Source organism: Malaclemys terrapin, chromosome 7, assembly GCF_027887155.1.
Source record: "Malaclemys terrapin pileata isolate rMalTer1 chromosome 7, rMalTer1.hap1, whole genome shotgun sequence".
NCBI lineage: Eukaryota > Metazoa > Chordata > Testudines > Emydidae > Malaclemys > Malaclemys terrapin.
This window is the reverse complement of record NC_071511.1, coordinates 31,765,931-31,793,089: the sequence shown is the minus strand read 5'-3', so window position 1 is coordinate 31,793,089 and position 27,159 is coordinate 31,765,931. Positions and strand designations below refer to the sequence as shown.

General features: G+C 45.8%; 1 protein-coding gene across 1 annotated transcript; it reads left to right on the top strand.

Annotated features, from left to right (window-relative positions):
* The first annotated feature begins 1,929 nt into the window (after positions 1 to 1,929).
* CDC42EP2 (CDC42 effector protein 2) lies at positions 1,930 to 27,159 on the top strand. Its single transcript, XM_054035595.1, has 2 exons — positions 1,930 to 2,055; positions 25,454 to 27,159. The coding sequence occupies exon 2, from the start codon at positions 26,076 to 26,078 to the stop codon at positions 26,793 to 26,795; it is 720 nt and encodes a 239-aa protein (XP_053891570.1). The 5' UTR covers positions 1,930 to 2,055; positions 25,454 to 26,075; the 3' UTR covers positions 26,796 to 27,159.

The following is a 27,159-nucleotide window of genomic DNA, read 5'->3' as shown; positions in this document are numbered from 1 at the left end:
GGAGCTGGGAGCCGGCCCGCGGCGCTGGGAGCCGGGCCGGGGTCGGGGGGCTGGGAGCCAGGAGCCGGCCCGGGAGGCTGGGAGCCGGGGGTGGTCGGCCAGGGCCCGAGCCGACCCAGGCTGGAGCCACCGGGGGCCAGCCTGGGCCGCGCCTCCTCCCCCCCACACTCCCCCTTACCTGCTTCAGGCTTCAAGCAGGGGAGGGGGCGGAGACTTTGGGAGGGGGCGGAGTTGGGGCGGGGGCGTGGGCGGGGTTGGGGGCGGGGCCGGGGCCCCCGGGAGTGTCCTCCATTAGGAGGCACAAAATATGGTAACCCTAATTTAACTAAATGCGTGCAACACCACACCTCTAGTTAAATCAGTGCATCTTCTTTATGTAGATTAAACTCTTTAATTCTAATGAAGATGGAAATACAATAAGAGTTTTTAATATAAATAAATACCCAGGCTATTTCCAGTAGGGGTTGGCAAAGGCTCAACTGAAACACAATTTTGTGAGCAGCTTGTCCAGTGAAAGTTGGCTGAGAAGTTACAGAGATGTCATGCCGCAGGCATACTGATTTATATTTTTTATTTAGATGGATGACTAATTGGCTTAGCTCTGTGCACTGGATCCCTAAAGAATCCATGCACTTTGGGTCTGCTCCAAAGCCCATTGAAGTCAATGGAAAGACTCAGCGGGCGTGTTGGGTCAGGCACTTTATGCATAAACCATGCACTTTGTTCTCTGAGAATCAACACCCTTATGCTGAGGCAATCTGTGCATTTTGTTCACTGAGAGAGCATGCATGTTGCACTGTTGAAAAACTCTTGTGATTTGATCATGAGTCTTGTGATTTTGGTGTTTTCCCTAAAGCCACAGCTACAGGAATCAAGAGACTGCATGAGAATCTCAGCTTCAATTAAAAAAAAAAGTGTTTCTAGTCCAAATGGCTGCAGAGAGAAGTTGAAAAACATGAAATGAGAGTATCCTGAAGATTCAGAACCCAGAAGGCAAATTAAAAGAAACGACAATTAATTTTAAAAATAATCTCATAATTTTCAAGACAATCTCATGATTTGAGGGTCCTGGCTCATAATTTCTGAATATCTAAGTGATTTAGGAGCAGAAGTTCTACTGAATGGCAACGGGACTGTGTTTCTAAATTACTTAGGGGCTTTTGAAAATTCCATCTTTTATGCACAATCCATGCATTTTATACACAGGGACTCCATAATTTTATGCACAGTTTAGGCACAAGGAGAATCTTTTCCCTTAATTCCCAGGGAATCTGCATTTTATGCATAAGTCATGCATTTTATGTACAGAGAATTCATGCATTTTGGGTAGCATTTTCAAAAGCATCTAAATTACTTAGCAGCAAAGTCCTATTGAACGTCAAAAGGATGTGTGCTCCTAAGTCACTTAGGTGCTTTTTTACAATTTTATTTTTTATCTAGGCATATTAAGCACACAGTGCCCATGCATTTTATGCACAGAAGAAGCTCTGCATTTTAGGCACAAGGAAAACTCTTTAAATCACAAGGAACCCATACATTTAATGTACCAAGCATCCTGCATTTTATGAACAATCAGTCCCCCTTTTGCCCTGGGAGATCTGGTCATTTTATGCATGCAGCGGACACCTCCCTCTGAAAGTTCAGTAAAGATTGCAGGTTTCATAAATAAAAAAAAAAAAGTCTGCCCCTGTTTGTAGCCCCTTCTGAAGAGGATGCCCAAGGCCTCCCCTAAAATGCTACCTCACTTTGCAAGCAGTGGAGTCGGGGAAACAGTGCGAAAGAGCAGGCTGGGGCTGGCTGGCTTGTGCACTTGGCCTGGGGAGGAGTTTGCATGCTATTTCTCTGGCTAGCTACATTGTAGCTTTAGCATTGGCTCGCTCGGGAGCAGGAGGAGGGAGCAGCCCTAGCTGAATACATTGCCGGCAGCGCACAGTGTATTGGCTCAAGAAGGCGCAGGGTGGGGAACAAGGGAAGGAAGAGCCCGCTGCTGCTCACTCAGTTGCTGGCTGCACCTCGGAGCAGGAGCCTCACTGCCACCAGCATCCGGGACTAAGGGTGAGTTCTGGGGAGGTGAAGTGAGTGGCTGTCGGTTTTTGTTTGGTTGGTTTTTGGTCGCTCTCCCAGAACTTTGAAGGATGCGTGTGAGACGGTACTTGGCAGTGCCCGCTAATACACTGCAGCAATGGCACTTGCCACGGAGCTGAGACTGGAGTTTTGGAATAGCCCAGGAAGCTCTGCTGGGAGTCAGGACTCTTGGGTTCTGTTCCCAGCTCTGAGAGGAGAGCGGGGGTCAGGACACTCGGGCTCTGGTCTCACTTATGATAGGGGAGTGTGGTTAGAGCAGAGTGGGGCTGGGAGTCAGGACTCTTGAGTTTTAGTCATGGCTCTGCGGGGTGGGTGGGTGTGGGGGGGGGGCGGTGATAGTGGAATATTTCCTTTGCCTCGGTTTCCCTGTTTGTAAAATGGGGATAATTTCTGCTGCCAGGATGTGTGCATGAGGCCAAGAATGTCTGAGTTGCTTTGAGGCCCCAGAAAGAGGGCAGAGACTTAGCTTTCCGAACCAGGAGGGCAGTGGTTTCTTGCAGTGTAAGTTGGTAGCTGCTACCACTTTTCTTTCTTGTCGAGGGCAGTGGGCCTGGCACTGAAATGGGATCCCTCTCCTTCTGTCTCATTCCATCTGTTAACAACCAGGGCTGACTTTCCAGGGTATTTGTTTTAAGGGAGTGTAATCTGTAATCAGTAAAGCTTGTTAAATTAGCTCTTACTGCTTGCAACAAGAGGGGAGGGGGAAGAAATTAATTCTCTCACATTTTAAATCGAGCTGTGGTACTTAGTAACTGCCTTTTAAATTTAGAGCTGGACTTCAGGATATCATTTACCCATCGTCTGCTATATAAAGCTCTGGTTGTCACCCATGAGGATTTTTTTTACACCTATGTAACATGTCTACGTCTCGCACAATCTACATACAGCAACCTGCCTTATATAATTTTAGAAACCAGCTGTGAAGTTTATAACTATCTTTAGATTAACTTTGGCAAATTGAGATGCTTGCAATAGATGTCATGTTCCGGATGATGGGATAAAGGACTGATTCTTACTTTTAGACCTCTTGACACTGGCAGAGCAGTGTAAAGGCCCTTGGGGTAAATGAGAAGCAGGCCTTATGGATCTTAAATAAGTGACATAGTAGGGGATAGCTGGGGAACCATGCAGGTGTAAATCTGAAGTAATTCCATGGGGCTCCGTTTACTCTTGTGTTACTGAGAGTGGAATCCACCCTAATACAAGAATATTGAAATTACCATCCAGTCCAGGATCCTGCCTCCAACATTGCCCAGTACCAGCTGCTTCAGAGGAAGATGCAAGAAACCCGTAGAAGGCAGTTATAGGATTACTTGACCCAAGGGGAAACTTTCTTCTCACCCTAATGGTTAGAGGCTGGCTTATATCTCATTAATGATTGTCACTAGTAGGTGCCCAGTAAGACAGGGTGTTGCTAGTTTTAGGAGCAGGGCCGGCTTTAGGCTGATTCCCTCGATTCCCTGGAATCGGGCCCCGTGGGTAAGAGGACCCCACACTCGCGCCTAAGAGTGTGGCGGGGGGGGGGTGGGTGGTCCGTTCCGGGGTCCTCGGCGGCATTTTGGTGGCGGGGAGGGGGTCCGCTCCGGGGTCTTCCGCGGCAGGTCCTTCAGTGCCATGGAAGACGTGGAGTGGACCCCCTGCCACTGAAGACCCAGTCCGCCGCCAGGTATTGGAATCAGGCCCCGCAGGTCCTAAAGCCGGCCCTGTTAAGAGGACCCCTTTTCTAGAGTCATAGAATTGTAGGACTGGAAGGTACCTTGAGAGGTCATCTAGTCCAGTCATCTGCACTCATGGCAGGCACTTTAGACCAGGGGTTGGTAACCTTTCAGAAGTGGTATGCCGAGTCTTCATTTATTCACTCTGATTTAAGGTTTTGTGTGCCAGTGATACATTTTAACATTTTTATTAGGTCTCTTTCTATAAGTCTATAATATATAACTAAAATATTGTTGTATGTAAAGTAAATAAGGTTTTTAAAATGTTTAAGAAGCTTCATTTAAAATTAAATTTAAGTGCAGAGCCCCCCGGACCAGTGGCCAGGACCCGAGCAGCGTGAGTGTCACTGAAAATCAGCTCGCGTGTCGCCTTTGGCACACGTGCCATAGGTTGCCTACCCCTGCTCTAGACCATCCCTGACAGGTTTTTGTCTAGCGTGCTCTTAAAAATCTCCAATGATGGAGATTCCACAGCCTCCCTAGGCAATTTATTCCAGTGTTTAATTACCGTGCCAGGAAGTCTTTCCTAATGTCCAACCTAAACCACCCCTTGCTGCAATTTAAGCCCACTGTCTCTTGTCCTTCTTGAAGTATTTATTTGTTATATTATTATTTCATTATTCTTTGTATTTCAGTAGCAACTTGAGACCCAAAAGAGGTTGGGGCCCTACTGTGTCTGGCACTGTACAGATAGATTTTGAGAAATGGCCCCTGCCCCAAAGAGCATACCATGTAAATAGACAGGACAGACAAAAGGTGAAAGTGGAAACAGCCAAGTGGCAAAGAGAGGGGAAGAGCCTAGAACCCACCTCTCCAGATACTCAGCCCAGCATCTTAGCCACTAGACAGCATTACTTTGTTCAGTATATCTTACAGCTAGACACGTTTTATGGGTTTCCGTCACCCAATCTGAAGTTTGGGCCTAACTTTCCCCTCTTCATAGTTTCCCCCACATCCTTGGATGATTCTCCCCTCTCTAAGGAAGATGATCATTACAGTCACCTTCATCCTCCAACTAGCCAAGGCAAGAATGCAGGTTCCAATGTCCTTGGCGTTCTGTAACTTGGCCAGCAGGAAGTGCTTGCCATGGGAATAGCTGCCAGTCCCCAGAGTCCTGAGCTTGCATTGCCTGGCTGATAGATAGCTGAGGTGGCTGGCATACTATGTTACTGGCTACCAACTCACCTAATGTCTTGAGCATCGTGGAATAAATAACTTCTTAGGATTGACTTTGCTCCCAAAGCCTGCCTGCCTTGCTATACCAATCCTTCCCCAACTCCCTGGTGGGCTAATATGGTGTCTCATGGCATCTTTCTGACTAGTGATCTGCCAGGAGAAGGGTAGTTCTGAGTACTTCATCTCCCTTGTGGGACTTGCACATACATTTCGCTGTCCAACTCCTTTGTGGTCTAGACTAGCTTGGAGTCAACAGCAGGGCAAGCCAGTGAAGGGAGGAGACACAGAACAAGGGAAGAGAGATTCCAGGGTAGGTTGGCAACTTGAAGGCCCACGGGTCCCTTGAAGAGAATCTTCTTTCCAAATTGTTTTGCCACAGAGCTTTGCTTTGTTTTACATTGACAGAATAATTTTGGTAGGGTGGGCTCAAAGGATTGGTGTTATTTTTGGGGGGGGGCAGGAGGGGAGGCGTTTACTGGATGATTCAGAGGATGGGGTTGTGGGCTGTATCCACTCTACAGATAAATCTGTCTTGGGTATTTTTAAAACATTCCTCTTTAGGGCAAAAGTTTTCCCTGGAGCACTAAACAAATAGTTTTCTGTGAGTGGGGTGAGGGAAATGACCCTCCATGTAACTCCGAGACCTTTGTGGGGCTGAAAAGGTGAAACTTCTTTTAAGAGGATCCCTGACGGATACAGCCATCTAGTGGATGTATGGGAGAACCAGGTGGATCCTCTGCTAAGGAATGTCAGTCCCTTAGCATGCTTCCAAACTCTGTGCTTACATGTATAAGAAAACCAGCCAGCACGAGACTTCCTATTCCTTCAGAGGGGAAAAAGGAATATTTTAATCTAAGGCCTTGTTTATATTGGGATGTTAGCCATCGGTGCAAGCCCCTGTGTAGATGTGTTTTACATGATTGTAACATGATTTCCACCAGTGCAGTTTACCCTGAGGATAAGCTGCACTGGTATAAATAGTGTCTACACAAGGAGTCAGTCTCCTTGTTGCCTTTCACCTTGTGTGGTCATTTATAGTGGTGCAAATCACTTACTGCTCTGACTTGATAACATTTTAAACACACTTTTGCAGCCTTCACTTTGACTGATGTAAATGACTTCCCAAGCTGCAAGTCAGTGGAGAATCTGACCCTAGGAGTTTGGACTGGTGCTAAGATCCCAGATTCTGATCTTGCTTATACTAGTGTAAATCAGGAGCAGCTCCACTAAATTATTTGGTGTAACACTGTGGCTTTTCACCAGTGTATGTAAGTTCAGTATGTAGACAAGGCCTTAGTCTCAGAAGTTGAAGGGTGTGTGTGTGTGTGAAGCTGATTCTCCCTTGTATGCACATCATGGAGTCATTTAACGCCTGTGCAGAGTAGGTGCAAAACTCTACTGCTAGCTGCCATGGTTCACCACTGTGTTACTCCTGTTCTATATCACTGAAAATGAGTCGCACTGGCATAAACCTGGGGTAATGCTGTGATCTACAGGTGATAAGAGCTAGGGATTATTGTTCTTTTATTATTTAAGATTTTGCAAAATCAAGCTACTTGAATAACCAAAAATGTTTCCATGACTTTTTTTTTTTTTTTGGTTTAATTCCCATGCTAATAAATAAGCATTCCCTCACAGTGTTTACAATGCCAACAGTGGAGCACGTACCAAGGAATCAATCTCTCGCTATTACTCTGATCCCCCTACTGCTGAAGGCCCTGATCCTGCAGTAGGATGGGATGAAGACTATTGTGGACAATACTGTAAGCTCTTTGGGGCAGGACTGTCTCATTGTTCTATGTTTGATCAGCACATAGCACAATAGGGTCCTGCTGCGTGACTAGGGCTCCAAGGTGCTGCTGCAATACAAATAATAATCCCTAGCGCATAGCCAGTGCTTTTCATCAGTAGATTTCAAAGTGCTTTACAAAAGAGGGCAGAATCATTATCACCATTTTGTAGATGGGGAAAACTAAGGCACAGAGAGGGAAAGTGACGTGCTCAATGTCACCCAGCAAAGCAGTGGCAAAACCAGGAGTTGAATCCAGGACTCCTGGGTCCTAGTCCAATGCTCTATCCACTAGGCCACATTGCCTCTCCCTTACTAAATGTTAATGAATTTTAGCCTGGCAAGACTCCTGGGAGGTAGGTAAAGGGAGTGTCATATCCAAGGCCATCTGCTGAGTTGGTGGTATAGCTGGGAGTAGAATCCAGCTGTCCGGACTCCCAGCAGTATTACACATTGACTTCAGTGGTGTTGACTCTTGATTTATCCTGACGTGAAATCACAACTGGGCCCCCAGTACTTTAGCTGCAGGAGCATCCTTCCTATCCTGTAGGCCATAAAAGTCTTGTATTAAGACCCCTGCCTCTTTATTTTTATGTAGAGTAGAACCAAGTGTCCGGATAGCTGGAATTGCACCAAACCTGGTCCCCACCCAATTCCAGATGGTCCATCTCACCTTCTTACTGACCGTGAGGCACATTTTCCAGGTTGTACTTTTCCCTTTATTTTCTCCATCTCTCTCCTGGCATATACACTTGAATCTCATTTCATAGGTTTGGGGAGGGAACTCCTGGAGTGTGATCAAGAAGATCTGGGTTCTCTTCCCAGCTCTGCGCTGACTTGCTTTGACATTTCCCCCTCCTATTCTTTGCCTATCTTGCCTGTTTAGATTAGAAACTCTTTGGCCAGGTCTATGCTAGAAACTTTTGCCAATACAATAATGTCAGTCAGGGATGTGACTTCCCCTCTCCCCAGCTTATTTAGTTAATTGGTGTAAACTATACTAGCAAAATCACGCTTGCCAGTATAAGCTGCATCTACATTAGGAAGGTTTGCTGGCATAACTGAATTTGTATCGCTATCCTGGCAAACCTTTTCAAGTGTAGACTAGGCCTTTGTATCTGTGCAGTGCCTAGTACAACTATTATTTATTATTTGTATTACCAGAGTGCCCAGGAATCCTGGTCATGGACCAGGACCCCATTGTGCTAGGTGCTGTACAAACACAGAACAGAAAGTTGGTCCCTACCTCAAGGTGCTTAGATCTAATACAAGAGACAACAGATGGATACAGGCAGATGGGGGAATACAAGGAAACAATGACACAATGTTGGTGAGCATGATAGATAGGCAGTGATCTCAGCATAATAGCGGTCTGATTGTTGTCAAGTTGTTTGTAGGCCTCACAGCAAAGGAGATTTGAGGAGGGATTTGAAGCAGACAGTGTGGTGGCTTTGTGGATGTTTATGGGGAGCTCCTCCCAAACATGAGAGGCAACATGGGAGAAAGCACAAAGGGGATTGTTTGAAAATGTAACAAGTGGGTAATGCAGGCTTGCACCATGGGCCAATCAGAGGTGAGCATTGACAGCTCAACAGCCGATGAGACATGATAAATAGGGTGGGTTGGGGATTGACCAGGAAGGGCCATGAAAGTGAATAGAAGCAGCTTATGCTTTATGCAGTGGAGGTATTCAAAGGGAGGGGTGAACTGTTAAAGAAAGTGACAGGCTAGGAAAATGATCTTTGCAGCCGTATTCTTTGCAGCCGTGGGGCCCTAATTCCAGTTGGGGTCTCTTGGCAGTACAGTCATAAAAATAGTTAATAACCATCTGTGATGTAACCTTTGGTTTGTCTAGACTAGTAGGTTCTGATTCTCATTTACACTAAAGTCCCTTTGCACCACTCTGCTAAAGTGAAGGGGCCCTAAAGTGAATGCGAAGGACCCTTTACACTGCCAGAGCCTTATTAGTGTAAATGAGAATTGGCTTGATCTTGCATCATTACGTCATTGGGAACTTTACCAACTATTTCAATGGGCACAGCATCACAATGCTAACCACTGCCCCTTGAATAGCCAAAGTGCCATGTGCGTCAGCTCTCTCGGGGGAGGGCCTCAATCACAGGATGCCTTTGTTTTGGGGGCGGGCATTGAGGCCATTGAATCTCTGATGGGAGGGGTTTCTATTAGCCTGTCAGAGCAGGTGCTGCAAGGAGCCGTTAAACTGAACCTCTCAGGCTGCCCCAGGAAGGAAAGACACAAAAGGGAAACGGTTTGCCAGTAACAGGCACAAACAGGGCTAGGCTGCTATTTTTATAAAGAAAAGGGTGTGGTGCACATTACAGAAAGGAATATGATGTCATTCCCTGTGGGAGTTGGGAGGGGGTTACAGAGATGCTCTCTGTTTTGTTACAATAGCCATTGAAATACAGAGTTCTAATCTGATCATGTTAATGTTTCAGGGTAGAATCTTTAAAGGAGTTCAAGGAAATTAGGTTCCTTAGCCTCCTTTAAAAATCCCAGTCATTTATATGGCTCTCCTGTGTGCAGCCATATTGGGTTGGAGGTTTCCTTTCTGATATTATCCAGTAATAAAACACTGCAGTTTTATACATACCTTTCCCTCTCCTTACTAAAACAGTCTAGGACTGGTGACCCTAGAATAAGAATAATAATTAATACCGAGCTCTTATAGAGCTCTTCATCTAGATGTCTCAAAGTGCATCAGTATTATTCTCATTTTACAGATAGGCTTGGGAGGTCACTTGCCTAAGGTTCCCCAGCAGGCTAGTGGCAGAGCCAGGAATTGAACTTAGGTTCTATCAGCCCCATATAACATAGCTATAACGGTACAGTCCTGCCAGTGACAACCATAGTAGCAGCAGGAGGTGATAATATTGTGTTGCATGTTATATTCCTTCTCCCCCTTCACTTGGGAGTCTGATCTCAGTGAGAAATCAGCATTTTTGCTTAGCAAGTGGAGTTCTGCAAAGCTTGTTTGTTTCTGTTCTGGCTGTTCCTTTCTCAACTAGTGTTGCTAGACTGGGCAGCATGCAGCTACACGGACTGTACTGTGCAGAGTATGGGGCAGAAAGGAAATTAGATCATTATTGAGTGACAACAGGTTCATTTGTCGGGGGCTTATTCTGGTCATTTGACTGAGTGGATATTTTTGGTTATTTTTTTAGGAATGAGATTTTCAAAAGCAGCTCCCCTCCAATCCACCCCCACCTCCACCTAGCTAGAGCTTAGAAGGATCTTCGTATGTAAATCATTCCAGAGATCAGGCTTATCTAATACTAAAAATTAGCACTCACTAGGCCTGACTGTGATTTCACTTGTGGTGCTGTAAATCAGGAATAACACCACTGAAGTCAATGAAGTTGCTTTGGTGTAAAACTAATGTGAGATCAGAATCAGGCCCTGTATGTAACTCGACTGACTTCAGTGGAGCCACTCCTTATTTACATCAATGCAAATTAGGTCAAAAGCAGGCCAATAATGGTTCTTATTTTACATAAAGGGAAACTGAGGCACACAAAAACAATTTGCTCCATAGAAGGAGTTCTTCTCACCGCCTCAGGCTCTCAGTGCTGTGCTTGGACAGTGCCTCTACCACTAGTCCAGAATAAGAGCTATGCCTAATGGGTGGACAAGAACTACAGCTGGTGTCAATTGACATAGCTCCATTAAAGTTACTGCAGCTATACTGATCGAGGATCTGCCCTTGTGCTTTTACGGTACGTAAGTGAAGTCTTGGGGCAAAAACTGCACACAAATCCAACCCCTGGTATAGCCATGCACACTGCTCCCATAGCACTGTTGCTCCTTTTCGACCCAAACAGATAGTCAAAGTTTTAGGGGTCTGGGGATGTTCCAGTTGGAAGCAGAAATTGATGGAGTCTGGTATTTTCTTGGATGCAGTTTTGTTTATTTACAAAGAATGGACAAAGTCCTGAGTCTCTGAATCCAGAAGGAATCAAATAACAGGAAACAGCTTCCTTTGCTCACAGCACCAAGAACATGCTTTTCAGCCTGCTCCCCTGACCCAAAAACGTCTCCCCAGGTTTCTTCCAGGGACAGCCACACACACTTTCAGCTACTCCTTTAGTCTCTCTCTCTCAATGTGGGTATGTCTATACTGCAAGTGCTACAGTAGCACAACTGCAACACTCCAGCTACAGTGTTGTGGTGATGCAATGTAGACAGACACTTGGGGCAGGTCTTCACTACGGGGGGGGGGGGGGGGTCGATTTAAGATACGCAAATTCAGCTACGCGAATAGCGTAGCTGAATTCGACCTATCGGAGCCGACTTACCCTGCTGTGAGGACGGCGGCAAAATCGACCTCCGCGGCTCCCCGTCGACGGCGCTTACTCCCACCTCTGCTGGTGGAGTAAGAGCGTCGATTTGGGGATCGATTGTCGCGTCCCGACGAGACGCGATAATTCGATCCCCGAGAGATAGATTTCTACCCGCCGATTCAAGTGGGTAGTGTAGACATAGCCTTGGTAGAGCAATGGAAGGGGTTTTTCCGTGGCTGCAGTAGCTGTAAATCCACCCCCTGGAGAAGCAGTAGCAAGGTTGATAGAAGAATTCTTCCATGGACCTAGTGGTGTCTATGCTGGGGCTGTGGTTGTGTTAACTACATCCTCGTCGACGTCACTGTCTCCTTTGAGAACAGGAGTCCGGCATTTTGCGAAGCCCGAGCTCGTAAGCTGGAAAAATACGCCCCCCTGGCTGACACCCTGAGAGCAAAGGGCTATGAGGTGCAGATGGACGCCCTGATTATTGGAGCCCTGGGCGCCTGGGACCCCTGCAACAAGCGTGTGCTGCGGACCTGCGGGATCGGTCGACGCTACGCACGTCTCATGCGGCGCCTCATGGTCTCAGATGCCATCCGATGATCCAGGGACATCTACATTGAGCACATCATCGGCCACCGACAGTACCAGGAGGCGTGAGCCGGAGTGACATCATTCTCCCACTACGAGAAAGGGACCAAGTGACCTTCTCCGTTGGATTATGTGAACTGGAACCATAAACTTCCTAAACATTAAATCTCACCAAATGAGGATCAATCCATCCTCCTCATCATATTCACTCATTATACTCCACACCCGAACACAATCACTCTATGAACTTCATACCCTCATATCTCAATGTTTGTACTTTGACCCATCAACCTTTTACCCCCAATCGGGGATATTGCAGATTATGTATTCCTCATGCCACCTGATCTTAAACCAAACTTTGCATCCTCGATAATCTGTATGTTATTCCCTGATAACCAGAAACTTCTATGCTCAAACTCTGTTCACAATTTTTTTTTAACATCATCTTAATAAAATTTTAAAGTCTGTTTCTCAGGGATGTGTGAATTTTTCACACCCCTGGGCAACATAGGTAGGTTGACCTAAGTTTTAGGTGTCGACCAGGCCTCTGTCTTTCCCAGTTTTTGTATTCAGCCTCCCCCACAATCCCCTATACCAAAATAATACTCAGCCAAAAGCCTCTGGGCAGGTTCACAATTCACAGATTTCTTTTGTCTTGGTGGGGGTTTTAACTCAACCCATAACAAGGTTCCACCCTGTCCATAACAATACCCGCCCCCAGGTTTGCTCCTTGTCCCAGTGAAGCCTTTAATGGTGACACTTAAGAGCCCATCCCAAACAGAATTTTTTAAAAGTAAATTTAAAATGATACAGGTTAACTGTTTACACATATACAGTGTCTTTCTGTTGAGATGGTTTCATATCACCAGCCCAAAACAATTTTATTCCCACCCAAATCCCTTTGGGGCTTTTCTCTCCCTGGATTGCCTTTCAGCGTTCTTCTGAGGTGGTTTCTGTGGAATTTGATGGCTGAGGCAGAGCCTGGCCATTTTGTTCTAATGGGGAATTCAGTTCTGTAACAACTTTTCCAGCTTCAATTGCCACAGCTAGGGCTTGTCTATACCACGCAGCTTTTAGTGACACAGCCTTGTTGCTAAAAGTCAGCGTGTGAAAATGCTTTTTGTCGGCACTTTTGCCGACAAAATACTTCCAGCCCCGCAAGCGGCGTTAGTTTTGTTGGCAGGAGAACGCGCTGACAAAGCCGCATTCACACTGCCACTTGTGTCGGCAAAACTTTTGTCTTTTGCGGGGGGGCTTTTTAAGTACCCGTGAAAGACAAACATTTTGTCAACAACTTTGCAGTGTAAACATACCCCTACGTTCTCAGATTCAGGGGGTAGCCAAGCTGAAATTCTGTCCCCAATATCTTGGGATGGTCCGGATGGATAACTTCTGCGATCTAACCGTATCATGGACACCACTTCATTTATTTGCGTCAAGACTGTATGTGGTCCCTTCCAAAATTCATCCAGTTTAGGGCTTCTGTCCTTCTTCCTTTGAGGATTGTGGAGCCAGACCACGTCTCCTCTTTAAAAAGTTTCTGCATATGCCTTTTTATCATAGAGCCTTTTCATTTTGTCAGAGGCCTCAAATTTTCCCTAGCAAAGGTGTGAACTTTTTCAATTTTGGGTTGTAGGGTTTCCACACAGTCCAAATGGTTCAAATCCCTTTGTTCCCTTCAGAAACTCCATACAAGAGGTTGGTTTAGCTCCTGCCCAAATATGAGGCGTGCTGGGATACACTTTGTACTCTCATTGACTGCTTTTCTATAAGGGCTTATCTCCACTTGAAATGCTACATAGGCGCAGCTGCAGAGGGTAGGATTTCAAGTGTAGACATTACTTTTGCTGATGGGAGGGTTTCTTGTGTTTGGTGTAGGTGGTAGCTAGGTTGATGGAAGATTTTTTCTGTTGACCTACTGCTGTCTATGGTTTTCAAACTTTTTTTCTGGCGACCCAGTTGAAGAAAATTGTTGATGCCTGCGACCCAACAGAGATGGAGACAAGGGGCTAGGGGTGTGGGAGGGGCTCAGGGCTGGGGCAGAGGGTTGGGGTGCAGGGGTGAGGGCTGAGGGGTGGGGCCGGAAATGAGGGGTTCAGGATGTGGGAGGGGGCTTTGGGCTGGGGTAGGGGGTTGGGCTGTGGGAGGGGGTCAGGGCTCTGGGCTGGGGGTGCAGGCTCTCGCTGGGCTGGGGATGAAGGGTTTGGGGTGCAGGAGGGGGCTCTGGGTTTGGGGGGGCTCAGGACTGGGGCAGGGGGGTTGGGTGTGGAAGGGGTCAGGGCTGTGGGCTGGGGGTGCAGGCTCTGGGGTGGGGCCAGGGATGAGGAGTTTGGGGTGCAGGAGGGGGCTCTGGGTTTGGGGGGGCTCATGGCTGGGGCAGGGGGTATAGGCTTGTCTCTGGTGGCTCCCAGTCAGCAGCGCAGTTGGGGTGCAGAGGCAGGCTTCCCGCCTGTCCTGGCACCGCGGCCTGCACTGCGCCCCGGAAGTGGCCAGCAGCCAGTCCGGTTCCTAGATGGAGGCACGCAAGTGGCTCCACGCAGCTCTCGCTCACAGGCACTGCCCACCCAGCCGGCCAATGGGAGTGTGGAGCCGGTGCTCGGGGTTGGGGAGTGCGCGGAGTCCCATGGCCCCTCTGCCTAGGAGCCGGACATGCTGCTGGCTGCTTCCAAGGCGCAGCGCAGTGTTGGAACAGGTAGGGACTAGCTTGCCTTAGCTAGACAGGAGTACTTGTGGCACCTTAGAGACTAACAAATTTATTAGAGCATAAGCTTTCGTGGACTACAGCCCACTTCTTCGGATGCATATAGAATGGAACATATAATGAGGAGATATATATACACACATACAGAGAGCATAAACAGGTGGGAGTTGTCTTACCAACTCTGAGAGGCCAATTAATTAAGAGGGAAAAAAAAAAAAAAAAAAAAAAAAACTTTTGAAGTGATAATCAAGCTAGCCGAGTACAGACAGTATGATAAGAAGTGTGAGAGTACTTACAAGGGGAGATAGTCAACGTTTGTAATGGCTCAGCCATTCCCAGTCCTTATTCAAACCGGAATAAGGACTGGGAATGGCTGAGCCATTACAAACGTTGACTATCTCCCCTTGTAAGTACTCTCACACTTCTTATCACACTGTCTGTACTCGGCTAGCTTGATTATCACTTCAAAAGTTTTTTTTTTTTTTTTTTCCTCTTAATTAATTGGCCTCTCAGAGTTGGTAAGACAACTCCCACCTGTTTATGCTCTCTGTATGTGTGTATATATATCTCCTCATTATATGTTCCATTCTATATGCATCCGAAGAAGTGGGCTGTAGTCCACGAAAGCTTATGCTCTAATAAATTTGTTAGTCTCTAAGGTGCCACAAGTACTCCTGTTCTTCTTTTTGCGGATACAGACTAACACGGCTGTTACTCTGAAACTTAGCTAGACAGCACCACCGACAGGACTTTTAACAGCTCAGTCGGCAGTGCTGACCAGAGCCACCGCGACACAGTGCCTTATGTTCTGTGACCCAGTACTGGGTCATGACCTGCAGTTTGAAAACCACTGGTCTATGCTGTGGGTTAGGTTGGCTTAACTAAATTTCTCGGGGTGGTGGATTTTTCACACCCTTGAGCCATCAAAAGGAATGGGATATGCTGGTTCCTGACCCTTTGGTGCTGTTTTACAAAGTTAGCCAGCTGACACCCCCAGCCCCCCGGCCAAGCCCTACTGAAGCTTTCCACCATCCCATCAGAGTGTAGGTGTGAGTTTAGTGGGTGTCTAGAATCTCACAAACCTGTTGAAATACTTCGGATTCAATGTCTCTCCCTTGATCTGTGTGTAACTCACCCAAGACTGCAGATCTGGTGAAGAATTCATTCATTAGGCCTCTTGATTTTTTTTTATTGGGTAAGCCTTAGACCATTTTGTGAAGTAGTCCATTAGCTAATAGCTACCAGCAGGTATTGATTGTCAGCCTCTGTCTCAGGCAAGGGTCCCAAGAACATCAATGGTAATGCGCTCCGTTGGTGTCCCCTCAAGATACTACTGCAAAGGGGCTCTCCCTGTTTTAGGGGGACCATATTCGCAATGCAAACAACACATTTTTTTGCACCAACTGTCTTGGCTGCTTTTACCCAGTAGAACTTGTCCCTTAATTTGTCTAAGGTTTTTGCAACCCCAAAATGTCCTGCAGTTATAAGATCATGACATAACCTTAGGACCTCCTTTTTCAGTGTACCAGTACCTCTCAGCTTCTGGTTTCTCCCATCACCTCTAAAATATTTCATTTTTATATTCCAAGCTTTCCCACTGTGACCAGAAAGATTTTACTGTGAGGAGACTCTACATTCCAGAGTGGATACATTTTCCAGTTGATTTTCCAATACGCCCTATCCTGTATCCAGGGGAAGTTTTAGTTGTGCCGGAGTCCATTTCTGCTACCTCTTTCCCCAGTCTTTTTGGTGGATGAACCAGGCACACTGGCATTTCTGCGAATTAGACTAGAGGAAAGGTGTAGAGGCACTCCCATTCCTTTGAGCAGCTAATTCCTTGCTCTCCTGCTTGAGGCAGTGTTTGCAATTAGCCTCGCAAGAGACCTGTCTGGACAAGGCATCAGCATGACCATGCTTATGGCCAGGCCGCTGTGTGATTGTGAAATTGTAGCATTGCAGTTTCTCCAACCCCCTGGCAAGTTGTCCCTCGAGATTCCTGAATCTAAAGAGCCGTTGCAGGTCTGTCCTGACCATAATCTTCCTTGTACACAAATAGTGATGAAAATGTTCTATAGATTTAACCACAGCTAGGAGTTCTTTTTGGGTGATGCAATAAGTTCTCTCCTGACTTTCAGAACTGCCCCCAATCTATAAGCACTAGCGGCTGTGTCCAGTATGAAAGGGGTTTTGAATCATAGGTGGGTCAAGACAGGAGTGGTCAGAAGAGCCTTTGTCGACTCTGAAAATGCTACATCATACTCTGCTGACCAGTGAAGTGGTTTCCCTTTCTCACCCAACCGGAGCAGTGGTTTTGCAATATTGGCATATCCACAAATAAAGCTTCGGTAACAGGAGCAGAGCCCTGTAAAACACTGCACATCTGAGAGTGTCTGGGGAATTGGCCAGCTCTGTACAGCCTCAGTTTTCTTTTTGTTGGTGGAAATCCCCCCCTTGCTAATTGTGTACCCACTGCACAGTTGCCAATTTTCACGCAGTAAATAAGCACCCCGACTTTCACAATATCAAACCAAAAATCAAGCTAATCCCATTTCAAAACAAGGCCAAAACAAGCCAGTCCCTAAGAACCCCAACATACTATGTAACTAGATCCCTCCGGCGTGCAGTCTGGGACTGTGGTGGGCCTGCTGTGCACCCCTGAATCTCTCCCCCCCTTGCCCCTGCTTGCTGGGAGCCAATCAGAAAAAAAGAAGCTACAAGCCAAACAAGCTACAAGCCAAAAATTAGCCAACAAGCAACTCACAAGCCAATTAAGCCAAAAACAAGCCCAATTTCTGTGTTTTTTTTCCTTGGGTTTGGCATGTCTGGCCCACTGCAGATTACCTCTTTTTGGAACCACTCACATTTCTTTAGGTTCAGTTTCAAATTGGTCACCTTCAGCTTATCACAGACCATTTGTAAATGTTTTAGTTCCTGCTCAACTATTTAAGCATGCACCAGAATATCATCTAGGTATAACAGACAGGCTGAGAGGGCATCCCACATAATACCCTCTCCATTAGCCTCTCAGTGCACAAACTGAAAGCCACCGCTTTAAATTGCCACAAGCCTTGTCCTGCTGTGAAAACAGTTTTTCCCCTCTCTTTTGATCCACTTCCACTTGCCATACCCACTTTTTACAGCCTCCAGGTTATCATTTAATTTTCTACAGTCCACACAGAATCTGGTGCTGCCATCCTTTTTCTTAACCAGAACTATGGGTGAGCCCCAACAACTGGTTGAAGGCTTGATATGCCTTCCATTCCAGATACCTTTTCTCAATGGCCTGTAGTGCCTCTTCCCTTTTAGCTTCTGGTAAACGATGAGATGGCTGTTTAATGGGTTGGTTTCCCCCAGTATCAATCTTGTGTTGGACCAGTTGAGTAGAACCTATATCTTTGTTGGATAAGGAGAACAATTCTTAATTTCTAACCAGAAAGTCTTAAGCCATGTCTATGCTACTGGCTAACCTGGCTCTGCTGCGATGGATACAGCGGTGCTGGTTTAGCGGGTCTGGTGAAGACACGCTAAGTCAATGGGAGAGCGCTCTCCCCTCCACATTTGTACACTACCTCCCTGAGAGGTGGAAGCTATGTTGATGGGAGAGCATCTCCTGTCGACATTGCGCAGTGTGTACACTGCTGTAAATTGACCTAAGTTATATCGACTTCAGTTACGTAACTTACGTAACTGAACCAGCGTAACTTAGATCGACTTGCAGCGTTAGTGTAGACCAGCCCTTAGATTGTTCTGCTGTTCCCTGTGTAAGTGTACAGCACTGTGCTGGAACAAGTCCAACTCTGGGAGCTCACTTTCCCAATTGTAATTTTGTTCTATAACAGTATTTACCAGATACCCAGCTCACATTTCGCAACTGCTTTGCCTTTTCTCACTATTTGCTGTTTGTCAGAGACGTTCAGCAAAGGAAATGGGATCAGTTCTTGTTTCAGAACTACAAGAACTTTAGGAGCTAAGATTCCCCTGAGAATACACATCACAGATCCTATACACACTCAGTGCCAAATTCCCATTATTGCTGTTTAGCTGCCCAGATCTAAACAAAAACTGGGGCTGATCCTTGTATCCCCAAGCTTTTCCCCTTCAGTTTAATGTCCTCCCAGTTCTCAAACTAGGAGAGGGGCTTTCACTAGACACTTGTGATATTCTGTCTTGGCCTTCCTTAAATGTATAACCCTCCTTTTTGTGGCTAGTTTTGTCACAGTAATAGCATTTAACTGAATTGTTTTCCTTTAATTTTTTTAATCATTGCCAATTTCCTTTGTGCAAATAATATTTCTCATTTGTTCCAATCATTTCATATGGTCGTGATCCAGATTAGAATCCCCCTTTCCATCATATATATTAGAAACAGAATTGTAGTTACAGGGATCAAGGTCATTAGCTTCCATCTTCCTCACTAATAGCTGCTTCCTCTTCAAGATTCAAGTTCTGTAGCAAATTCCACAGCCTCTCAGAATGACTTTGACCTCCTTTCGCTGATATTGATCTGCAAGTCAGGGTCCAGCTGAGCATCTACACATTGATCCATTGCCCATCTATCCTGGAAGGCCTTTGTGATATGCGGATATGCCAGGAACATAAGTCTTTGAGGTCCTCTGCCAGTTCAAGTGGGGTTTCTTCTTTCCCTTTTTTTCTAGATCTTAGCTGTGCCCTGGCTAGCTCAGATTGATGGCTGACTCCAGACTGCATGTCAAGGGCTTGTACCAGGTCTGGATAACTCCATCTCTTTTCTGGGAGTAAGTTCTGCAGCACTATCAGAGATGGGCCACTCAAGTTGGACACTAGTAACCTCCCTTTCTGTCCATCTCACAGCACTGATTTGAGCTAGAATGTTGAACTGAGCCAAATAAGCCTCCCAGGGAGTTTTCCCCTCAAAGATAGTAGGTTTTTGCATCACTGGAGCTGGCCCCTCAGGGACTTTGTGAGTTACAAACGGTAGACAACTGTTGTAAATGTCTGGTCTTACCAAAGTCTTCTGGCTGGCTCAATTTCTTATCCAGGCAGCTGTCTTCCACTGTAATCTGTGATGCTTTGGTTTTCTTTTGGAACTGAATTTTTAGCTCCTAGTCCTTGCTGCTGCTTATCTCTGTTAGCAAGTTTCAAGTTGGCGAAAGCTTTCCTGGTCTCCACTATTTAATGGACAAAACCTCTGGTCTATGGCACTCAGGTTGCTGGTCACCTCTTTGACCTGTCTTGTCATTCCAGCCTGGAGCTTTGTAGCTGGGCTTCCCAACCTGTCTGAACATAAGGAGTTGTTGCTCCCACACCGATTTGACCTCTGCCTGAAAATCAACCCTCTGCCCTTTCTGGAATCTTCCAGATGCTGCTTTACTTTCTGTTGTGAAGCTTCAAGGTCCTGTTTCAATTCCTTTTGGCCATCTTTGATTTCTGCAAGCATCGCAATCATTTGCTCCATCTTGGTTCAACAGGAATACCAGCACACAATTTTTCTCCTTGGAGACTGGATCCCAGTATTGACCTCAGTGTTGCCCCTTTTTCACCTGAGCAGCTAGCCAACATTTTAGGACCCTCTGAATGTTCCAGTTGGAAGTAGAAATTGATGGAGTCTAGTATTTTCTTTGATGCAGTTTTGTTTATTTACAAAAAATGGACAAAGTCCTGAAACTGTGAACCCAGAAGGAATCAAATAGCAGGAAACAGCTTCCTTTGCTCACAGCACTAAGAACATGCTTTTCAGCCTGCTCCCCTGACCCAAAAACCTCTCCCCAGGTCTCTTTCAGCTGCTCCTTTAAACTCTCTCTGACTTCCTCAGTTTTTCTGTTCTGCCTTCCTCCCTCACTCTCCCACCCCCCTGAAAAGAATTATCAGCCAAAAGCCCTGGGGTGGGTTCAGACACATTTTGTCTTAGGTGGAAGTTTTAACTCAATCTATAACAAAGTTCTCCCCAGCTCATAACAATCATAGAATCATAGAATATCAGGGTTGGAAGGGACCTCAGGAGGTCATCTAGTCCAACCCCCTGCTCAAAGCAGGACCAATCCCCAACTAAATCATCCCAGCCAGGGCTTTGTCAAGCCGGGCCTTAAAAACTTTAAGGAAGGAGATTCCACCACCTCCCTAGGTAACCCATTCCAGTGCTTCAACACCCTCCTAGTGAAAATGTTTTTCCTAATATCCAATCTAAACCTCCCCCACTGCAACTTGAGACCATTGCTCCTTGTTCTGTCATCTGTCACCACTGAGAACAGTCTAGATCCATCCTCTTTGGAACCCCCTTTCAGGTAGTTGAAAGCAGCTATCAAATCCCACCCTCATTCTTCTCTTCTGCAGACTAAATAATCCCAGTTCCCTCAGCCTCTCCTCATAAATCATGTGCTCCAGCCCCCTAATCGTTTTTGTTGCTCTCCGCTGGACTCTTTCCAATTTTTCAACATCCTTCTTGTAGTGTGGGGCCCAAAACTGGACACAATACTCCAAATGAGGCCTCACCAATGTCGAATAAAGGGAAATGATCACGTCCCTCGATCTGCTGGCAATGCCCCTGCTTATACAGCCCAAAATGCGTTAGCCTTCTTGGCAACAAGGGCACACTGTTGACACAACTTCTCATCCACTGTAACCCCTAGGTCCTTTTCTGCAGAACTGCTGTCTAGCCATTCGGTCCCTAGTCTGTTGCAGTGCATGGGATTCTTCCATGCTAAGTGCAGGACTCTGCACTTGTCCTTGTTGAACCTCATCAGATTTCTTTTGGCCCAGTCCCTCTGTATCCTATCCCTACCCTCCAGCATATCTACCACTCCTCCCAGTTTAATGTCATCTGCAAACTTGCTGAGGGTGCAGTCCACGCCATCCTCCAGATCATTAATGAAGATATTGAACAAAACTGGCCCCAGGACCAACCCTTGGGACACTCCACTTGATACCAGCTGCCAACTAGACATGGAGTCATTGATCACTACCCGTTGAGCCCGACGATCTAGCCAGCTTTCTATCCACCTTATAGTCCATTCATCCAGCCCATACTTCTTTAACTTGCGGGCAAGAATATAGTGGAAGACCATATCAAAAGCTTTGCTAAAGTCAAGAAATAACACATCCACTGCTTTCCCCTCATCCACAGAGCCAGTTATCTTGTCATAGAAGGCAATTAGATTAGTCAGGCATGACTTGCCCTTGGTGAATCCATGCTGACTGTTCCTGATCACTTTCCTCTCCTCTAAGTGCTTCAGAATTGATTCCTTGAGGACCTGCTCCATGATTTTTCCAGGAACTGAGGTGAGGCTGACTGGCCTGTAATTCCCCGGATCCTCCTCCTTCCCTTTTTTAAAGATGGGCGCTACATTAGCCTTTTTTCAGTCATCCGTGACCTCCCCAGATCGCCATGAGTTTTAAAAAATAATGGTCAATGGCTCTGCAATCACATCCGCCAATTCCTTTAGCACCCTCAGATGCAGTGCATCCGGCCCCATGGACTTGTGCTCGTCCAGCTTTTCTAAATAGTCCTGAACCACTTCTTTCTCCACAGAGGGCTGGTCACCTCCTCCCCATGCTGTACTGCCCAGTGCAGTAGTTTGGGAGCTGACCTTGTTCGTGAAGACAGAGGCAAAAAAAGCATTGAGTACATTAGCTTTTTCCACATCCTCTGTCACTAGGTTGCCTCCCTCATTCAGTAAGGGGCCCACACTTTCCTTGACTTCCTTCTTGTTGCTAACATACCTGAAGAAACCCTTCTTGTTACTCTTAACATCTCTTGCTAGCTGCGACTCCAAGTGTGATTTGGCCTTCCTGATTTCACTCCTGCATGCCTGAGCAATATTTTTATACTCCTCCCTGGTCATTTGTCCTAACTTCCACTTCTTGTAAGCTTCTTTTTTGTGTTTAAGATCAGCAAGGATTTCACTGTTAAGCCAAGCTAGTCGCCTGCCATATTTACTATTCTTTCTACACATTGGGATGGTTTGTTCCTGCAACCTCAATAAGGATTCTTTAAAATACAGCCAGCTCTCCTGGACTCCTTTGCCCCTCATGTTGTTCTCCCAGGGGATCCCGCCCATCAGTTCCCTGAGGGAGTCAAAGTCTGCTTTTCTGAAGTCCAGGGTCCGTATTCTGCTGCTCTCCTTTCTTCCTTGTGTCAGGATCCTGAACTCGACCATCTCATGGTTACTGCCTCCCAGGTTCCCATCCACTTTTGCTTCCCCTACTAATTCTTCCCTGTTCGTGAGCAGCAGGTCAAGAAGAGCTCTGCCCCTAGTTGGTTCCTCCAGCACTTGCACCAGGAAATTGTCCCGTACACTTTCCAAAAAACTTCCTGGATTGTCTGTGCACTGCTGTATTGCTCTCCCAACAGATATCAGGGTGATTGGAGTCCCCCATGAGAACCAGGGCCTGTGATCTAGTAACTTCTGTTAGTTGCCAGAAGAAAGCCTCGTCCACCTCATCCCCCTGGTGGTCTATAGCAGTCTCCCACCACGACATCACCCTTGTTGCTCACACTTCTAAACTTAATCCAGAGACTCTCAGGTTTTTCTGCAGTTTCATACTGGCGCTCTGAGCAGTCATACCGCTCTCTTACATACAATGCAACTCCCCCACCTTTTCTGCCTTGCCTGTCCTTCCTGAACAGTTTATATCCATCCATGACAGTACTCGAGTCATGTGATTATCCCACCAAGTCTGTTATTCCAATCACATCATAATTGCTTGACTGTGCCAGGACTTCCAGTTTTCCCTGCTTGTTTCCCAGGCTTCTTGCATTAGTATGTAGGCACTTAAGATAACTCGCTGATTGTCCTGCTTTCTCAGTATGAGGCAGGAGTCCTCCCCTCTTGCGCTCTCCTGTTTGTGCTTCCTCCCAGTATCCCACTTCCTCACTTACCTCAGGGCTTTGGTCTCCTTACCCCGGTGAACCTAGTTTAAAGCTCTCCTCACTAGGTCAGCCAGTCTGCTTGCGAAGATGCTCTTCCCTCTCTTCGTTAAGTGGAGCCCATCTCTTCCTAGCACTTCTCTCCGACACCACCTGTGTAGCCATTTGTTGTCTTCCACGATTTGACAGTCTCTACCCGGGCCTTTTCCTTCCACAGGGATGGACGAGAACACCACTCGCGTCTCAAACTCCTTTATCCTTCTTCCCAGAGCCATGTAGTCTGCAGTGATCCGCTCAAGGTCATTCTTGGTAGTATCATTGATGCACGCGTGGAGATGCAGGAAGGAGTAGCGATCCGAGGGCTTGATGAGTCTTGGCAGTTTCTCCATCACATCGTGAATCCTAGCTCCTGGCAAGCAGTACACTTCTCCGTTTTCCTGGTTGGGACGGCAGATAGATGACTCAGTCCCCCTGAGGAGGGAGTCCCCAACTACCACCACCCACCTTCTTCTTGAGCGGTCGTCATGGAACCCTCCCCATTCCTAGGACAGTGCATCTCATGCCTTCCAATCAGTGCTAATACTTGAAATGTTACTGTGAGAAGAGCTGCCCCAAAGGGAATCCTGCTTAATTCATTTGGCACAGACTGACATTTAAAAACCATCCTGAATTTCAAAAAGCTCTTGAGTTTTTAAGAAAATTGGTATGCGCTGGCGACTCCCCCTCTCATTACTGCAGGGTGTGCACAACACATGGCTTCCCCTCTACCTTTGGCACAAAGTTGTTTCTTTTTAAATGTGGTTTTGCGGAGATCTTTTGTTGGGTTTTAAAATAGAAGGTAAAACAAACTCCCAGAGTCCAAACAGAGCTTTCAGCTGGTTGTCTTGCATTTGTTTTTAAGTGGCTGCGAATGAAACATTGCAAATGTCGTTCACTTTGGAATGTTGAGTGACTCTCTTGCAAAATTCATCATGGCTTGGGATTGTCTGGAGGAGGAAGAACTGGCTTACAATATCTCAGCTGCTTGGCAGACACTCTTCTTTTCTTTCCAGAAGTGCTGAGTATACTGAACAAAGAGGTCTGCTTGCTCTGAGTAGTTGGGTATTTGACTGGAGTGTAAACAGGCCTGTGGTCAATAGTATTTTATGTTTCTTCAGTTGTTTGCATTATGGTAGTGCCTAAGGCCTCAACTGAGAGCAGAGGCTCATTGTGCAATATGCTGCAGATATGTAGCAATAGGCAGTCCCTTCCCTGAAGAGCTCATAATATTTGTCTTCAAAGAGCTTTACATGCATGAACTATTTAACTTGCCCAGTACCCCTGTGACTTAGGGCAGTGTTATGGTTCCTATTTTATAGTTTAGGGAAGCTGAGGCACAGAGAGGTGAAGAGATTTGTTCAAGGTTATGCATGGGGAGTCAGTAGCAGAGCCAAGAATCCAGGAATTCCTATCTCCCAGTCCTGTAGTTGTATTGTATCTTTCTTTCAAGTGGTATCAGTAACTGGTTAGTTGTCATTCATCCATCTGAAAGATGGATGAGGAGATGGGAAGCTTTTTGAAACTTAGGAACATAAAAATTGTCATACTAGATCGGTCAAATGAATCCACCCAACTCAGTATTCCCACACTTCATGCTTTATCAGACCAGTGGGCCTACGTAGTCCAGTATCCTGGCCTCCTTCCATCAGATTAAGAGTCCATTTAGCGTAGTACTCCCACCACTGAGCTATGTCAGCTCAGCTCAATGACTGACCAGTGTCCAGTACCAGATGCATCAGAGAAAGGTGTAAATTCTACGTAATAGGCAATTCTACAGGAGCATACTTATGGGGGAAGGGTGAGATGTTAAAAAGCACCTAAGTGGAAGCTCCTAAACCACTTAGGCACATTGGAAAGTCTCACTTGATGTTTCTTCACAATCCCAGGCACTTAGTGTTTGGTTTAAGACATGAAGGTTGGTCTAATTTACAATTATTTATCCTCACTAGCATAACTATGGATTATATTCTTGTTTGCACAAATGTCTATTTTTTTGTATCGTCCTGATCTCTGTGATTCATGCATACACACTGACTTGTGGAACTCAGTGCCAATCATGGAAAAGCAGAATTCATTTCAAAAGTAGTGATAATTTTAAAGGTTACTAGTGCTCCTTGAAATACATACTGAACTTCTCCAGCATAACTAAAAATGACTGATCTTGACTAAGATTAAAAACAAACTAACTTTTTTTTATTAATCTGTTTTATACAGTGTTTGACTGGAAGTGTTGTTAACCTGGATTATGAATGACAAAATCAGGGAATGGAAGTTCATACTCCTCTGCTGAGTTGACAAGTTTCATCTTCAAGAAAATTTAGAACAGAACAAATTGACTTGTGAAGCTGTGTGTTCCTAATCTCAGCCTCCACTGGGAACATGTCACTAGTCCAACTTCTTAACACGTCTCCATTCAGCCTCATCAAATATGAATCACCCTGGATTTAATACATTTTGTTGATTCCGACTTTAAGAGTTTAAGCTGATTTTTCTAAGGCAACAGATTTACTGATGAACTCTCAAAAGACATCACAAGTGCCTGGAATGAATTACTTGGGGTCATTTTGTTATCTGTGACGTATCCAACAAACTTTAGAAAGAGAAACTGCGAGTGGCTGGAAATAATTCCCTGAATTAATATAACCACAGTGAGAACTTTTCTCCTACATGTTACTACTCCATTTCCAAACATCTCTTTATAAAAAATGGCAGAAAACATTTAGATTATTTTTAAACCTGTTTTTTAGGATCCAAAAAGATACCCTCATCTGAGGGATTATTTTGATGGACTTTGCCAGGCCAGCTCTGAATAGTAAAGTCTTTAGTAATCGGCAAGATGTCCACTAAGGTCCCAATCTACCTGAAAAGAGGTAGTAGGAAGGGCAAGAAGGAAAAACTCCGAGATATCCTTTCTTCTGATATGATCAGCCCCCCCTTGGGAGACTTCAGACACACTATTCACATAGGGAGTGGTGGGGAGAATGATATGTTTGGGGATATTTCTTTCTTGCAAGGGAAATTCCACCTTCTACCAAGGACTGAAGGTAGCCTAGATTCTGACAGGGGCAGCCACTGTGGAGTGCCATTTGAGTTCTCAAGGACTGCTACTATCTCTGGTCATGAGCAACCATTTTCTGAAGCTCCCTCGCCACTCTTAAAAAATGCCATCTCACTGCCTGTCATTGGGGGTCCACAGGCTCTAATGTTGCCCTCTACCCAGGCCCCACCAAAGCCACCAAGGCTGCACCTTGATGATAAAGTTCAACCAGCTCTGCAAGGCAAGGAAGCTGTGGCAGAACTGACTTCATCCAAGGACAGCAGGACTTCTGAACCTATCCCTCATCTCTGCAGCCCCAATGAGCTGTTTGCCATCCCTCAGAATGGGTTTGTTGAAGAGAAAAATAAGAATGAGTCCTTTATGTCCCATGCTGGTTCCCTGCTCTCCCTCCATGTGGATCTGGGGCCTTCTATCTTGGAGGATGTCCTTCAAGTCATGGATAAACACCAAGCTGGGAAAGTGATACAAGATTCTGGCAGGCAAGAAATCCTGACATGAAAACTAAAGGGAATTACGTGGGGAAAGACTTTAAAATGTAGAGTTTTGTAGATAAGAATTTTCCCCCCAATGTGGAATATGGTTAACTGGGCCAGCTTGAATTAGTGAATTTTATCCTGTGTGAAATCCCAATTGTGCATCTTATAGTAATAGGGTATTAAGCTTTTAGGAGTGTGTTGCTTACTTTCACCAATGCCCATCATACTGACGTTTTTTTTTTTTATGTTGCTTTCTGCAGGCCTTTGAATGCTGCTCAGTACTGAAAAATGTATGAAACTAAGATAAGTTCAGTAGCAGCAATAAATTGCCGCTTAGCAATAAGACCTCTAACTTTACTGATATGAATAAATTTTAAGGGATATGA